The 18424-nt window shown below is 40.9% G+C and overlaps 1 protein-coding gene across 1 annotated transcript; it reads left to right on the top strand.

Annotated features, from left to right (window-relative positions):
• The first annotated feature begins 3036 nt into the window (after window positions 1-3036).
• LOC136883972 (uncharacterized) lies at window positions 3037-8645 on the top strand. Its single transcript, XM_068229514.1, has 3 exons — window positions 3037-3147; window positions 5180-5506; window positions 8316-8645. The coding sequence occupies exons 1-3, from the start codon at window positions 3037-3039 to the stop codon at window positions 8643-8645; spliced, it is 768 nt and encodes a 255-aa protein (XP_068085615.1).
• The last annotated feature ends 9779 nt before the right edge of the window (window positions 8646-18424 follow it).

The raw sequence follows: 18424 nt of genomic DNA, 5'->3' as shown, positions 1-18424 counted from the left end.
TGAGAATTATAATTCTCGATAATTATAGTAGTTTCTTTTATGCATCGCATATTTCCTTGATTATTTGTAATAGTTACGAAATGTCGGATCAAACAAATACATTTAATAATATTTATATTTGTGGTACTATCTAGCGGAAGTATACTTACACTAAACCTGCAGCTTTGTGAAGGGAGCAGGTATATCTAGGTGAGAATGAAGGAAAAACATGGTAGCAAAAGATCTTAGAGGTCGAGGCTAATTAGGAACTAACATTTAGATTTTAGAGGCCCCCATGAAGAAAAGAAGAAGATACACTATAGTTCCAAACATGACAAATAATTTCTACGTACTTAAGTAAATACACCAGTGATATAAATATCTAATGAAGTCAGTCACACCGATAGTATGAGTAACTAAAGCCAGTTTCTGATAACCCGTACGAAGAACGGGTACTTCTGCTAGTTAAACTATAAACATATTACATAGGTACCTAAAAATGAAGAAAATACTTTCAGCGAAGAACACGAGAATCAACATTAACCTAACCACCAACGAAATTGTTGGAATAAATAAGCTCTCTGAGAACAAACAGATTCTTACGGCACTGAAAGAGAATCTATAACCTTCTTAAGACCATAAATAAATATAATGTACGATTAATAATATACAAATTTCCGTAAATATTTGGTAACAACACGGCTTACACAAATCAAAACAAACGCAAGCTACCACTCCAGTAGCCGCCATTATGGACAGTTTCGATAGGTCAGTTAAGGTCTGAGATATTGTAGTTGGTCTTGGTCCGAACGAGGTTAATCGATTGATTAAAGTCGGATTCAATGCAATCCAGCAATATTATCTCTTGACGTGATACGGCTAATTCTTTGTTAGAAAGGCCCATTGATTGACGTTAGACTTGAAATACTTCGCTTCGAGACAAACTGCCTTTATTATTAATATCGCTCATTTCATGCCTACTTGCCTGCCATCTACAGAACCTTCTTACAACTATCTACACGTTAGGAATGACCATCAGCGCCATCTAAAATCGGGGAAACTACCTGAAGCTAGCTACAGATTGGAACCAAAAGCTCCATTAGACTTCACCGGTGTGACATGCACCACTAGCATACAATACTGCATATAAGGCATCTATTTCCTCCAGCGTGATAGACCATGTTGCATCACCCGTCTTCAATCTTGCCTCCTCTTCGGTACAATTTTTAATATGTTTCAGAACATACTTACTTATCAGAAGACGCAAGGCACTGCCTACATTATTTTGAGGCATATGTCTTTTAGCATATGTAGTTGGCCCACTGTTTTGTCGAAGAACATTCTGGTTTCGGTGTCAACCAACGGTAACGGATCCACGAGGGATGACTCTCCAAAGCGTTCAACATGCAGCTTGTTCTACAAGACCTATAGGAAAATTTGCAGACCGAGATTATCCTCTCGCTGAAGTAGCTCAAACAATTCGTTTATTACGACATCCTTGAAAAGGAAATGCGATTGAAGGAGCTTCGACATGTAAAATCAGAGATTAATCTGTTTCTCTTTCACTACCTTCATCTCCACATGTTGATTCAATGTTTGTTCTTACTAATCTTTTCATTAGGCACATAGTCTTCAACTTCTACGGGTATCTCCATTACTGGTTCCAGACTAATCCCTAACAATGTCAGGTAAAGCACGTATTGAATCTTCCTCAGTCTTCAAATACTGCCGTTTGGCTCTGATTTCAACATATGCACAGTTTATAAATTATTACAAAAATGTGAACGTTACAATGAACCTGCCACCGCAAGACTGAAACATAAAATGAAAGAGTGTACTGCAGAAAAAATGAAATATTTTCTGTTCATGTGACCTGTTATATTGCTGGAATATAAATGAAATATAATATGATTACGAACTGATGCAAACAAACATTTTATATGATTTTTCTTCCTGGCTCTATTTCCTTCGTCGGAAGGGGCTGGAGTTGCATTCAGAGGTGAACTTTGGACTTGGCACATATTTTACAAACAAATGCCCTTCCTGTCGCTAACCTCCGCAAAGGTGTCGAGTCTGAAATGAACGCTAGGACACACAAGAACAGCCAGTCCCCGAGCCAATGGAATTTACCATTCAGGCCACAATTCCCTGACCGGGGTGCGAACTGAATCCGGAACCTTGGAAATGCCAGCACGGTGACCACTCAGCTATGGATGTGGACTAACATTCTATACGATTACCAAGTGAAATAGAAACAAATTCCAATTGCATACACTACTACAAAGATCTGGATCAAACTGATCCAAGGGGAGTCAACACAAAAATTATTAACTTCTACAATTTGCCACTTCAAATTTAACACGCAAGCACATACAACATATTTTAATTATTATTTGTTGCATGCCACAGTTTTCATTTATTTTGCGCTACAATTTTGCACGCTTATAAAAATAACCATATTTCAGACCAACTCCCGATTTTGCAGTCACGTATAAACTATTGGAGATATATTTGTTACAATAGTGTTCATTATTCATTCGATAGACAAAAATCAAGTATCGTTCTATTTCAGGAGTAAAAATTTGAAGGTTTGCAGAATTAACTTACTTTTAATTCCTGTATATATTCAGACATTCTCAGAAAATTTCAGGTGAATCCGATAAGAACTCTCTCGTAACGAGCAATTTATGAAAAATCGCGGATTGCAGAAGAACTCCGTAGTAAAAAACTTCCGTGTACATGAAGAAGTCCATGGTTTGTCTATGGCAGGGAGTACAAGACCAAATGACATAATTGACTTTAGAGATGTACGTAAACTCCCGCTCAGGCACACCTCTGCGGAGGTTCGGACCTGCCTTAGGGCAGAATACACCTTTATCTTACCTTACCTTTAAAGTTAACGGCAAGAAAAGCTTCATTATCGATCCGACCATCCGATTCGAGCACCATGTCGGCTAGTCTACTGAAGTTCATCTTGAAAAGCAGAACATCTACGCGCCCACCATAACGTTCTACAAAAACAAATAGCAGCTGAATGAAGTAGAGATTATCGGCCTAATGGTTGGTGCTCGTGGCACAATACCTGCATTGTTCATAGAATTCTGGAAGAAGTTCGACCTGCCTATGGACAGCATTGAAAGAATAGTTACCGCCACCATACGTGGATATGTACATACCCTGAAATCTCATTTGTTCGGACCTCCATAACTTCAAAAATCCATAATACCGCTGTATTTCTATATGATAAAACATTCTGTATCCTGATACGCTTTACATTGTCCATTGTGGCACCCCGTAATTGCGGGAAGTCGTTGATTCGTTCAATACATATATTTAAGGTAGGAAAAGAAAAAGATTGGAAGTTTAAGAAGCATACATGCTTTAAAACTGCCCTGGACTGTAAATTACACCTTTAGATGTCTTCCCCTCTTACGCACATCGTAGGCCTACTACGATGTAGATAAATTCCAAAGGTATTATTGAAATGGTTGTCCAAAACACATCAAGTTAATTTTGTCCGACAGCGCCAGAGAAAGGGGCTAACCGCCACTGTTTAAATAAGATATTTAGATCTTTAAATAGCGTTAGGGAAAAACTAATAACGGGATTTGAATTTGGAAGATACAGGGAATTTTTAGAGTTAAAATTGAAAATTCGAACTTTTGAACAAAAATTGCTATATTTCAGTCATGACTCCCCTTGAAGGTAAAATGATCAAGAAATTAATTTCTGTTTTTTGTATGAAATTTAAAATGGGTAGATTTAGAGAAAAACAAAAGTTATGAAAAATAAGACTTTTTAAAAATCATGTCTTATTAAGGCCGTCAGCAAAGATAAAAAGTCTAAATAACTCGTCAGTTCTTCTGTAGTGTTGAGGCTAATCCGTCCTGACGTGTGCTACGGCGAACCGTTTAGCGCGAAAGAAATGTACTCATTAGGTCAAAGATGCTGTCGTTTAGATTGCTCTAGAAAGTTGTCTTAACAGCGGGGAGATCGTACTCAATGTCATAGAGAGAACAGTAATCAAAACTCCCACTGCTGATGTCACAAACACGAACAGCAGCGAAAAAGTTTGTACACTGCACTTAACGTGTGTAATTCAATCTGTTCTATTCTTTGTGAACTGTTGAGAATTGATCTCGGTATAAATAGCGCCGTCTCTGAAGGCTTTGTCGACAGTCATCCAACGTAGACCACAGCGATAAGTATGGCTTCAGTGAAGGTAATTTAGAACTGTAGGCCAGTTCTAGTTCTTATAATGTTATTTTGCTTTACGTCCCACTAACTAATTTTACGGTTTTCGGAGACGCCGAGGTGCCGGAATTTTGTCACGCAGTTCTTTTACGTGTCAGTAAATCTACTGACACGAGGCTGACGTATTTGAGCATTGTTAAATACCACCCGACTGAGCCAGGATCGAACCTGCCAAGGTCAGGTTCTAGTTCTGCATTTCAAATTAATCCGTATTAGTCCTGTTTTATAAGCTGTATCAATTTTTTCTGGGAAAGTACGGGTTTACTGCTCCAGGCTAAGATTGTTTACTAATCCGAAGCTAAAATAAAATACAGTATTTTAAACGATTACATGCCCGGCTGTTTGGCTAAATGGTCAGGGCAGTGGCGTTCTGTTCAGAGGGAACCGAGTTCGATTCTCAATTAGGCTTGGAATTTTAACCGCGTCCGGTCAAATCCTCACAAACACGAAATTGTCAATACATTCCTCCATATAATGTCTGTGTCAGGAAGGGCATCCGTCCGTAAAACTGGCCTTAATTTCCATTAGTGCCACCCCAATGGCTGGCAAAAAGCTAGGAGAGAAAGAAAATTTGTTCATTTTACATCACCTTAGGTACCTGAAATCAGCCTTTTTCCCTGCAGAGGAATTGGTCTTCCAAGAATTCATTACGCCTTCACCAATGAACTAAAGTCTAATTCTAATTCGGTGTACAGTAGACTTCTTCACAATTTCAGAGCTACTTAACACATAATTCCAAGTAATTGCTGAACAGAGAGAAACTGACCGAAACATATTGAATGATAAAATGGTTCTGTCCACTCCTCGATGAAATTTATAGTAACTTACACTTCAATGAAAACCGGAATTTTCTCGAAAAAAAACCAACAGATGAGCGGGATCCATATTCATAAGCATCCGAAAAACCCACTCTTTTCCATATAATTTTCATGTTAATTCTTTCTAGATACTTGCGCTGATTGCGCTGCTTACAACAGCGTACCTTAGCGTTAATGCTGGAGGTCATGGAGGAGGAGGTGGCGGTGGTGGTCACGGCGGCGGCGGAGGAGGAGGCGGTCATGCACATTCCTTCGCCTATTTCCATGGCCCAGTAGAAGGTGATGCTCAGGAGGTCCATGTTTCTGCTGGCCATGGCGGCGGAGGTGGAGGACATGGAGGTCATGGAGGCCATGGCGGTGGTGGCGGAGGACATGGAGGTCACGGAGGACATGGAGGACATGGAGGTCATGGAGGCGGTGGTGGTGGAGGTGGTCATGGATATACTGACTACGTGGTAAGTTGATTAACTTAACCGTTATAGGTAGGCTATTACGTTTCATCCTGTACTGACTTGTCTGAATCTATAAAAGAACTATTTAAAACAGTTTTTACTGGAGTCCGCCTTGTCAATACACTTTATAATGATTGAAAAGGAACTGACATCACTGATGAAGTGATTGGATGATTTTCCCGAAACATGTATGGTAAAATAAATAGTTTTCTATCATTATAAGGTGTATTGACAAGGCGGACTCAAGTGAAAACTATTTTTAAATAGTTCTTTAATGGATTATGTGGTAAGTGTCATTCTTAAAGTGTATTTCTGTTAAGTACTGGTGTTTAAAGGTATCAGCGTACTAAAACGCATCTTTCCAGCAGTTTGGCTGAATGGCCACCACACTAGCCTTTGGTTTGGATGGCCCTCGGTTCGGTACCTGTTACGGATCGGAGATTCTAACCGCGAGCTAGAGCTCCGGGGCTGAATGTTTATGTTATTTGATACACCTCTTCATTTATGTAAAAGACATCACATTAACATTCACCACAGAAAAATGCAATAGTGAACGCGTCCCTCTACAAAGTGCCTATCCAAGTCAATTTGGAAAAGTTCAGGAAGAACGAGACGTTTGTAAATTAATTTTAACATTAACCATTCTCACCTATTAACTTGTCAAAAATATGATTCTTTAAAAATACATTTTGAAACAGGTATACAGTCTGGGAAACGGGAATATTACTTAGGCAAATAATTCTGCCACACGTGTACTGAAAAAAAAATACCATCAGTCATATTGATTAGGTGATTACTGAGCATTTTCTCCGCTATTTGAGATAGAAGTATTATAAGTTTAATGCTATTTGCTTTACGTCCCACCAACTAGTTTTACGGTTTTCGGAGACGCCGAGGTAACGGACAGCAGTAGTTCTTTTACGTGCCAATAAATCTACTGACACGAGGCTGACGTTTTTGAGCACCTTCAAATACCACCGGACTGAGCCAGGATCCAACCTGCCAAGTTTGGGTCAGACGGCCTGCGCCTCAACCGTCTGAGCCACTCAGCCTGGTTAGGAGTATTATGAAAGTAATACAAATGATGTAACTATTTATTTGTGGACGGAATACCAAACAATGAAAACACATTATACTTCTGACAATTTTGAACTAGAACAACTAATATTAAAGAGATTTATTTAGATGTTGCATTTCATTTTTTATACCATGTCACGTCAGCCTCGTGCCAGTAAAATTCCGGTAAGAGTGCGTCCCCGAAATCCCTACAAGTAGTCAGTGGCCGTAAAATAATAACATTATTATACTAGGTCATTTCTCCACATTCCACGTTTTCCTTGGAGAGGCTCAGATTTAACGCAACGAGTTTTGGTTCTACTTTTAGATAAACAATTTTTAGGTCTGGTAACTATTGGTCAGCTACAGTAACAGAAATAATAGAAACCCTGGGAGAATTGCTCAACAGCAATGTGGGGTGACACGGAAAAGCGATCATATTCTTGTCTCCGTATTCTTTAGTGTTACAAGATGTTCTCTGCACTGCTATAGGCTACTATGATGAGGATTGTAGACTCACAATTAGTTTCAATAAAATATTAGAATCTTTTGAAATGTAAAATATCAATGACAACGGTATTGTACATAAAGAACGCAAAAACGAAGTGCTGCCGACTAAATAAAGAAACAAAGGTCATGTGTACCATTATAATAAAAAAGAAGTGGAGGACTTCGGTCATTTGATGAACGTTCTGTACTTGTACACAGAAGATCAAACCATGAATACTGAGCGTCTCGTTCAATGAGTATGCCAACGGCCATAGCCGTGTTGAAACACCGGATCCCGTGAGGTCTCCGAAGTTAAGCAACATTGAGCGTGGTCAAGATTTGGATGGGTTGCCACGCGCTGTTAGTGGGGGGTAAGGGAATGGAGGAGCGGATAGGTACTGGCCACCCTACCGTACCTAAACTCCGGCTCAGGCACACTTCTGCGGAGGTTCGAACCTGCCTTCGGGCAGAATACATCCTTACTTTACCTTCAATGAGTGTCTGTTGATACTACTGCATCGAATATCGATGATATATGTGAAGCAAATTAAACTAACTTCAAAGTCCCCACAACACAAAACTCCGTCAACTGATTTGTTTAAAGGAGGGTGGAACATTGATGTCAAGTGTTTTCATTTTGATATTTTGTACCGTATTTCTGTAGCCTACACTCTACACTAATGTATGCTGCACCATTTGTTTTGTGTTACAAACTATTTAATGGAACATGATTTATTATTGGACTACAGCTGTGAGAGCTTATACACCTTTATTTCCCTCTGTGTTTAACTTCGCACTGACATAGGAACGTCTTATCTTGACAACGGGTTAGAATAACCATAGGACTGGGAGGGAAGCAACTGCGGCTGGTAAGCAATCGGAAACAACGGACAACCATCGTCAGAGATGCGAACAGTGGGGTTCGAACCCGTAACTCCCGAAAGCCAGCTAACGGCCATGTGACCTAAGAAACTTCAGAAATTAATTCGATAATCATAAGGAAAATGTTCCCCAGATCTGCTACTCATTCTGAGTAGCGGACAATTCTTAACGGACATTATGCAAATCCTTATCAAATCAGCAAATAATTTAACTTTTCCCAGACTGTATACCTGTTTCAAAATGTATTTTTAAAGAATCATATTCAACAAAAGCTATTGACAATTTTCACTGAATTTCACTGAGCTTGTTGTGGTTACTGAACACTTCTATGCTTTAATGCAGTTTGATTCTTGCGGGCTCTTCAATTTCCTTCTATGATTTCTAGGCCCATCCAAGGTACGAGTTCGCGTACGGAGTAACTGACCACCACACCGGCGACAAGCACGGCCAGAAGGAGTCTCGTGATGGACATCATGTCGTGGGCGAGTACACGCTGAAGGAACCTGGTGGTAATGTGAGGACCGTCAAGTACCACGCTGACAACAAGGGAGGCTTCATCGCTCACGTCACCAACAGCGGTGGTAACGACCACTCTGGAGGTACCTATGGCGGTCATGGACATGGTGGAGGCGGCGGCTATGGACATGGTGGACACGGAGGAAGTGGCGGAGGTGGTGGACACGGGGGTGGTGGTGGAGGCGGTCACGGACATTAATACCACTAGAATACTGATAACGGACCCGAAAACCAAAAGGTTAACGGAACATAACCCACTGAAGTTGCTGAACACAACTCAACATGACATCTTACTGCTGTTAGAAAAGGCACAAGGATCAGATAGCAGTGATTTGAACGTTTTTCGAAGCATGGTTTATCCAAACAGCATCTGCCATGGAGTGAAAGCTGTTTGGTGTTTGGCGCCTTAACTTATCTGGTCGATATTATATGTATAATTGTTAGTATTTTGTAATACTGTAATTGTTATTATTGTTTCTAATATTAAATGTTACTTTTATAATTATCATATTTGTTGGTGTTTTAATGTCACTATGACTAATTTACTCATGTATGAATGGCCTAGTTCACAAAATTGTGAAGTGTAAACTGAAAACCAAGTAAGTAGTATAATTGGATAGTTCGACCGCCACCTCCACCTCAGGCTCCCAGAGGCCACCTCCACCTCCACCTCAGCCAGAGGCCTCCCAGATGCCTCCTCCACCTCCACCTCAGCCAGAGGCCTCCCAGAGGTCTCCTCCACCTCCCGCGGGAAATTTGAATTTGTAAACAAAGCCACGTGCTATTTGACAGCTGTCATCGACAACAACGCATCGCTAACCTCAGTACTGCCATCTTGACGGGCCTAAACCTCAGTAGTGCCAACTTAACCTAACTAGCGCGTGGTAAACAAAGCCACGTGCTTTTTGACAGCCACGTGCTTTTTTGACAGCTGTCATCCGCCATCTTTAAACCACAAAGCACTGTGCCGCCCTCTATATCGCAGTAGCTGCAAAATTCGTCACCTGTCATCGGCAGTGCTGCCATCTTGACGGGTCTAAACCTTAGTGCTACCAACTTAACCTAACTAGCGCGAGGTAAACAAAGCCACGTGCAGCTGTCATCCGCCATCTTTAATCTATAGAGCACAGTGCTGCCCTCTTTAGCTACTTACCTTTGAAATGTGGTGGCGGATAATTTGAAAAATGCTTTTTGACAGCAGCCATCTTGCATCGCAAACCTCAGTGCTGCCCTCTTTAGCTAGATACCTGTGGTGGCAGACAATTCCACGTGACAGCAGCCATCTTTAATCAAGAGAGCACCGTGCTGCCCTCTATGTGGTGGCGGCAAATTCCACGTGCTCTTGTTTGGAAACAAACTCACGTGCTTTTTTTGACAGCTACCATCCACCATCTTTAATCAACAGAGCACAGTGCTGTACTCTTTAGCTAGATACCTTTGAAATGTGGTGGCGGCAATTTGAAAAATTCTATGTGCTCTTGTTGGGAAACAAAGCCACGTGCTTTTTTTTGACAGCTGTCATCCGCCATCTTTAATCAATAGAGCACTGTGCTGCTATCATGCGGGCAATTTCGTTAGCTGTCATCCGCCATCTTTAATCCAGAGAGAACAGTGCTGCACTCTATGTGGTGGCGGTAAATTCTATGTGCTCTTGTTTGGAAACAAATTCACGTGCTATTTTCTGACAGCTGTCATCCGCCATCTTTAATCCAGAGAGAACAGTGCTGCCCTCTATGTGGTGACGGCAAATTCCACGTAGAAACAAAGCCATGTGCTTTTTTGACAGCTGTCATCCGCTATCTTTAATCACCGTGCTGCCCGGTGGCGGCAAATTCCACGTGCTCTTGTTTGGAAACAAAGCCACGTGCAGCTGTCATCCGCCATCTTTAATCAACAGAGCACTGTGCTACTATCATGCGGGCAATTTCATCACCTGTCATCCACCATCTTTAATCCACAGAACACCGTGCTGCCCTCTTTATGGCTACTACCTTAAGCACGTAGTAGCGGGCAATTTGAAAAGTTCTGTTAGATATCATCCGCCATCTTTGAGCACCGTGCTGCCATCTTTAGCTAGATACCTTTGAAATGTGGTGGCGGCAAATTGAAAAATTCCACGTGCTCTTGTTTGGAAACAAACTCACGTGCTTTTTCGACAGCTACCATCCGCCATCTTTAATCAACAGAGCATAGTGCTGCCCTCTATGTGATGGCGGCAAATTCCACGTGCTCTTGTTTGGTAAACATAGCCATATGCTTTTTTGACAGCTGTCATCCGCCATCTTTAATACAGAGAGCACCGTGCTGCCCTCTTTATCGTAGTAGATGTAAATTCGTCACCTGTCATCCGCAGTGCTGCCATCTTTAGCTAGATACCTTTGAAATGTGGTGGCGGATAATTTAAAAAGAAAAATTCTACAGCAGCCCTCTCTCGACGCTAATTGCATAAGATGGCGGCTATACATGACTCCTTAAGGGTGCTTACGCAAGATGGCTGCTATACACAGGTTCTTATGAGACGCCCTTGGGATGCTTGCGCAAGATGGCAGTTATACATGGCTCCTTATGAGATACCCTAGGGATGCTTGCGCAAGATAGCAGCTGATCTTATGGGACGGCTTAAGGGTCCTTGGACAAGATGGCTTGTGATGCCCTAAGGATGCTTGCGCAAGATGGCGGACACAAGATGGCAGCTATACATAACTCCTTATGAGACGCTTTAAGGGTGCTTGCGCAAGATAGTTGCTACTCTTAGCTTAGAGGCTAACGTGTCATGCTAGTTCGATTCAGTAAATTTGGGGCTTAAATGCAAAATGTTAAATATATCGAAAACGGTGCACCGTAGAGCAAAACGGACAAAATTTTTCTGCCTAATACCTCGGTTCGCAGTATGAGGAACAAGAAAAACATAGTCTAATGATGAGATCAACGGTTCGGTTCCTACTTAGGCCCTTTGGCATTCACTCTGTTTTAGCTTGTATTGAAGCGAGTCTTCGTAACATGATCAGGTTTAGCTATGGTAGAGAGTATAACGTGCCGTGCAGGTTCGATTCATTAAATTTGGGGCTTAAATGCAAAATGTTAAATATCTCGAAAACGATGCATCGTAGAGCAAAACGGACAAAATTTTTCCGCCTAATACGTAGGTTCGTAGTATCAGGAACAAGAAAAAACATAGTCTAATGATGAGATCAACGGTTCGATTCCTACTTAAGCCCTTTGGCATTCGCAGCTATCTATTTCCACAAGATGGTGGCTGCTCTTATGAGAAACAAGATGCCTTGAGACGTCCTAGGGATGCTTACGCAAGATGGCAGACACAAAATGGTGACTATACATAGCTCCTTATGAGACGGCCTAGGGGTGCTCGCACAAGATGGCGGCTACTCTTATGAAGAAAGCTAGCTTAGAGGCTACTGCGCAAGATAACAGCTGCTGTTATGCATGTGGTGGAGGGCAATTTGAAATTCTATGTGCTTAATCAACAGAGCACCCTGCTGCCCTCTTTAGCTGAAATGTGGTGGTGGATAATTTGAAAAATTCTTTTGACAGCTATCATCTTTAAAAACAATGGCGACTATACATAGGCTGTTAAGGCCTTATCATTCTCCTCCTCCTCCTCCTCCTCCTCCTCCTCCTCCCTCCTCCTCCCCCTTCTCTACCTCCTCCTCCGCCTCTTATGTCAAGGCATAGCTTTATATCGAACAAGTTTAAACCTGCATCGCGAAGGCAAGCGTGTGCAGCGATAACATTATTGTGCATGTTTAGACTTTCGAAACATAAGAAGAGTAGAATCAAACGCTGTACTCGATACGACATGTGATCAGAACATTGATTGGTGCGTTCAGAAAACAAAATAAGTGATCAAGACTAGAATCGAACGATGTACTCAATACATCATGTGTTTAGAATATGTCAGGGGATACGCTTGTTCTAAGAAGATCAGATTGAAACATAACAAGACTAGAATAGAACACTGTAATCGATGTTGTTAACTTCAACATGTGATCAGAACATTGATTGATGTGTTCAGAACACAAAATAAGTGATCATGACTAGAATCGAACACTGTACTCGATACAACATGTGATCAGAACATTGATCGACGTGTTCAGAACACGAAATAAGTGATCAAGACTAGAATCGAACACTGTACTCAATACAACATGTGTTTAGAACATGTTAGGGGGTACCCTTGTTCTAAGAAGATCAGAATGAAACATAACAAGACTAGAATCGAACACTGTAATCGATGTTGTTAACCTCAACATATGATCAGAACATTGTTTGATGTGTTCAGAGCAAAAGTACAATTTTGATGATTTGCGCAGCTAACTCGCTCGGTAAACGATATAGCCAAAGTATATCTTCAAATTATTTACCTTCCATCATTCGTCTTGTGTGTAAAAATCAGTCGAACAAGTTATCGCATAAACATGGCTGAAAAAAATCGTGATAGGGTATGGAACCCAGGGGTTACATCTTATCAGAAGGGCAAAAAGGATGAAAGGACTCTTCCTCCTCCTTACCGCACATTCCTTGGCTAAAGGGCTAATGGGCTAAAGGGCTAATGGGCTAAAGGGCTAAAGGGCTAATGGGCTAAAGGGCTAAAGGTCTAAAGGTGCAACAACCTCATCGATCGCTATCAGCAAGAACGCTTGTACTTTGTTAAGTGTAGAAAATTAATCTTTATTGGTAAATGGTTTTATGTTCAGAACAAGGAATGGAACCTAGGGGTTACGTCTTACCTAATAAAATCCCCGAGGTGCGATGAGTTACGTTTTTCGAACTAGTGTTTGGAACACTGAACTTTTCAAGATGGCAAGAGTGAGGTTAGCAATGTTCCGTTGTTGGATTTTTAAAATTCCCCGCTATAACATGCAAAAGGTGGCAGCCCTTGAGGTTTACTCCCGTAAAGATGGCAAGAGTGAGGTTAGCAATGTTCCGTTGTTGGATTTTTAAAATTCCCCGCTATAACATGCAAAAGGTGGCAGCCTTGAGGTTTACCGCCGTAAAGATGGCAGCAGTGAGGTTAGCGACGCTCCATTGTCCTTCAAAGTGAGGTTAGGGTTCGTCAAGAAGACAGCTGTCAAAAAAGCACGTGGCTATGTTTACCAAACAAGAGCACGTGGTCGTGACGTCACGGTCACGTAATCAATCCTTAGCTCGACGTCGCTAAGAGCAGCATTAGGATTAGCTATTCTTAAAAGTCTTGGGAACAGAGCAGCAGTATGAATTGCTATGTTTTAAAGCGTGTACACATTACCTATCGACTTTGCATGTATCGACTCTCGTACTAAACTTCTGCAGGTAGATTGTGCTGCTATCTTAGCATAACTTATACGCATGAACTTAAAGTACAGAGAATAGCTATGTCTCAAAGCGTGTACACATTACTTATTGATTTTGCATGCAACAAATATCGTACTAAACTTCTTCCTCCAGATTGTACTGCTATCTTAGCATAACTTATACACATGAACTTAAAAGTAGAAAGAATAGCCATGTTTCAAAGCGTGTACACATTACTTATTGATTTTGCATGCATCAAGTATCGTACTAAACTCCTTCCGCTAGATTGTGCTGCTATCTTAACACAACCTATACGCATGACCTTAAAGTAAAAAGGTGTGTACACATCACCTATCGATTTTGCATGCATCGAATCTCGTACTGAACTTCGTCCGCTAGATTGTGCTGGTATCTTAGCATAACTTATACACATGAACTTAAAAGTACAAAGAATAGCCATGTTTCAAAGCGTGTACACATTACTTATTGATTTTGCATGCATCAAATCTCGTACTAAATTTATTCCGCTAGATTGTGCTGCTATCTTAGCATAACCTATACCAATGAACTTAAAGTACAATGATTAGTCATGTTTCAAAGCGTGTACACATCAACTATCGAATTTGCATGTATTGACTCTCGTACTAAACTTCTGCAGGTAGATTGTGCTGCTATCTTAGCATAACTAAGACGCATGAACTTAAAGTACAAAGAATAGCTATGTCTCAAAGCATGTACACATTACCTATCGATTTTGCAAGCATCGACTCTCGTACTAAACTTCTTCCGCTAGATTGTGCTGCTATCTTAGCATAACCTATACACATGACCTTAAGGTACAAAGAATAGCCATGTTTCAAAGCGTGTACACATTACCTATCGACTTTGCATGCAACAAATATCGTACTAAACTTCTTCCGCTAGATTGTGCTCGCATCTTAGCATAACTTATACACATGAACTTAAAAGTACAAAGAATAGCCATGTTTCAAAGCATGTACACATTACCTATGGATTTTGCATGCATTGACTCTCGTACTAATCTCCTCCCGCTAGATTGTGCTGCTATCCTAGCATAACCTATACGCATGACCTTAAAGTAAAAAGAATAGCCATGTTTCAAAGTGTGTACACATCACCTATCGATTTGCATGCAACAAATATCGTACTAAACTTCTTCCGCTAGATTGTGCTGCTATCTTAGCATAACTAAGATGCATGAACTGAAAGTACAAAGAATAGCCATGTTTCAAAGTGTGTACACATCACCTATCGATTTTGCATGCATCGACTCTCGTACTAAACTTCTTACGCTAGACTGTGCTGCTATCTTAGCCTAACCTATACGCATGAACTTAAAGTACGAAGAATAACCATGTTTTAAAGCGTGTACTCATTACTTATCGATTTTGCATGCATCGACTCTCGTACTAAACTTCTTGCGCTAGATTGTGCTGCTATCTTAGCATAACCTGTACGCATGAACTTAAAGTACAAAGAATAGCCTTGTTTCAAAGCGTTTACACATTACCTAATGATTTTGCACGAAACGACTATCATACTAAACTTTTCCCACTAGATTGTGCTAAAATCATGTAAGTGTGCTGCTATCTTAGCATAACCTATTGATTTTACATGCATCGACTATTGTACTAGACTTCTTCCGCTAGAGCATGTAGCAATCGCTTTTGTGTATCCCTAACCCATGTGCATGAAATTAAAGCATAAAGATGAGCTATGTTCTAAAGCGTATACACATCACCTATCGATAATGTATGTATCGAATATCGTACTAAACTTCTCCTGCTAGAGCGTACGAGTATCGCTTATGCGTGCATGAACTTAAAGCATAAAGAATAGCAATGTATAAAAATATTGTAAACAAAGCAGCAGCGTTACGTATAGTCAAGATTAAATGCGTGCACACATCATGTATCCATGACGCACACAGTACTAAACTTATTCCATTAGAATGTACAAAGTTCGCATGTTTTTGTGCTGCTATCTTAGCATAGCCTATGTGAATGAACTTAAAGCATAAAGAATAGTGATGTATAAAAATCTTGTGAATATAGCAGTGTTAACTACGTAGGTGTAGACATTGATCGTTTCATGCTGACGCAGCATACCACGTGACCGTGACGTCACGACCACGTGCTCTTGTTTGGTAAACATAGCCACGTGCTTTTTTGACAGCTGTCTTCTTGACGAACCCTAACCTCACTTTGAAGGACAATGGAGCGTCGCTAACCTCACTGCTGCCATCTTTACGGCGGTAAACCTCAAGGCTGCCACCTTTTGCATGTTATAGCGGGGAATTTTAAAAATCCAACAACGGAACATTGCTAACCTCACTCTTGCCATCTTTACGGGAGTAAACCTCAAGGGCTGCCACCTTTTGCATGTTATAGCGGGGAATTTTAAAAATCCAACAACGGAACATTGCTAACCTCACTCTTGCCATCTTGAAAAGTTCAGTGTTCCAAACACTAGTTCGAAAAACGTAACTCATCGCACCTCGGGGATTTTATTAGGTAAGACGTAACCCCTAGGTTCCATTCCTTGTTCTGAACATAAAACCATTTACCAATAAAGATTAATTTTCTACACTTAACAAAGTACAAGCGTTCTTGCTGATAGCGATCGATGAGGTTGTTGCACCTTTAGCCCTTTAGCCCTTTAGCCCATTAGCCCTTTAGCCCTTTAGCCCATTAGCCCTTTAGCCCATTAGCCCTTTAGCCAAGGAATGTGCGGTAAGGAGGAGGAAGAGTCCTTTCATCCTTTTTGCCCTTCTGATAAGATGTAACCCCTGGGTTCCATACCCTATCACGATTTTTTTTCAGCCATGTTTATGCGATAACTTGTTCGACTGATTTTTACACACAAGACGAATGATGGAAGGTAAATAATTTGAAGATATACTTTGGCTATATCGTTTACCGAGCGAGTTAGCTGCGCAAATCATCAAAATTGTACTTTTGCTCTGAACACATCAAACAATGTTCTGATCATATGTTGAGGTTAACAACATCGATTACAGTGTTCGATTCTAGTCTTGTTATGTTTCATTCTGATCTTCTTAGAACAAGGGTACCCCCTAACATGTTCTAAACACATGTTGTATTGAGTACAGTGTTCGATTCTAGTCTTGATCACTTATTTCGTGTTCTGAACACGTCGATCAATGTTCTGATCACATGTTGTATCGAGTACAGTGTTCGATTCTAGTCATGATCACTTATTTTGTGTTCTGAACACATCAATCAATGTTCTGATCACATGTTGAAGTTAACAACATCGATTACAGTGTTCTATTCTAGTCTTGTTATGTTTCAATCTGATCTTCTTAGAACAAGCGTATCCCCTGACATATTCTAAACACATGATGTATTGAGTACATCGTTCGATTCTAGTCTTGATCACTTATTTTGTTTTCTGAACGCACCAATCAATGTTCTGATCACATGTCGTATCGAGTACAGCGTTTGATTCTACTCTTCTTATGTTTCGAAAGTCTAAACATGCACAATAATGTTATCGCTGCACACGCTTGCCTTCGCGATGCAGGTTTAAACTTGTTCGATATAAAGCTATGCCTTGACATAAGAGGCGGAGGAGGAGGTAGAGAAGGGGGAGGAGGAGGGAGGAGGAGGAGGAGGAGGAGGAGGAGAATGATAAGGCCTTAACAGCCTATGTATAGTCGCCATTGTTTTTAAAGATGATAGCTGTCAAAAGAATTTTTCAAATTATCCACCACCACATTTCAGCTAAGAGGGCAGCAGGGTGCTCTGTTGATTAAGCACATAGAATTTCAAATTGCCCTCCACCACATGCATAACAGCAGCTGTTATCTTGCGCAGTAGCCTCTAAGCTAGCTTTCTTCATAAGAGTAGCCGCCATCTTGTGCGAGCACCCCTAGGCCGTCTCATAAGGAGCTATGTATAGTCACCATTTTGTGTCTGCCATCTTGCGTAAGCATCCCTAGGACGTCTCAAGGCATCTTGTTTCTCATAAGAGCAGCCACCATCTTGTGGAAATAGATAGCTGCGAATGCCAAAGGGCTTAAGTAGGAATCGAACCGTTGATCTCATCATTAGACTATGTTTTTTCTTGTTCCTGATACTACGAACCTACGTAGTAGGCGGAAAAATTTTGTCCGTTTTGCTCTACGATGCATCGTTTTCGAGATATTTAACATTTTGCATTTAAGCCCCAAATTTAATGAATCGAACCTGCACGGCACGTTATACTCTCTACCATAGCTAAACCTGATCATGTTACGAAGACTCGCTTCAATACAAGCTAAAACAGAGTGAATGCCAAAGGGCCTAAGTAGGAACCGAACCGTTGATCTCATCATTAGACTATGTTTTTCTTGTTCCTCATACTGCGAACCGAGGTATTAGGCAGAAAAATTTTGTCCGTTTTGCTCTACGGTGCACCGTTTTCGATATATTTAACATTTTGCATTTAAGCCCCAAATTTACTGAATCGAACTAGCATGACACGTTAGCCTCTAAGTTAAGAGTAGCAACTATCTTGCGCAAGCACCCTTAAAGCGTCTCATAAGGAGTTATGTATAGCTGCCATCTTGTGTCCGCCATCTTGCGCAAGCATCCTTAGGGCATCACAAGCCATCTTGTCCAAGGACCCTTAAGCCGTCCCATAAGATCAGCTGCTATCTTG

Source organism: Anabrus simplex, chromosome 1 (genome assembly GCF_040414725.1).
Source record: "Anabrus simplex isolate iqAnaSimp1 chromosome 1, ASM4041472v1, whole genome shotgun sequence".
Classification (NCBI taxonomy): Eukaryota; Metazoa; Arthropoda; class Insecta; order Orthoptera; family Tettigoniidae; genus Anabrus; species Anabrus simplex.
This window is presented reverse-complemented; position numbering and strand designations above follow the sequence as displayed.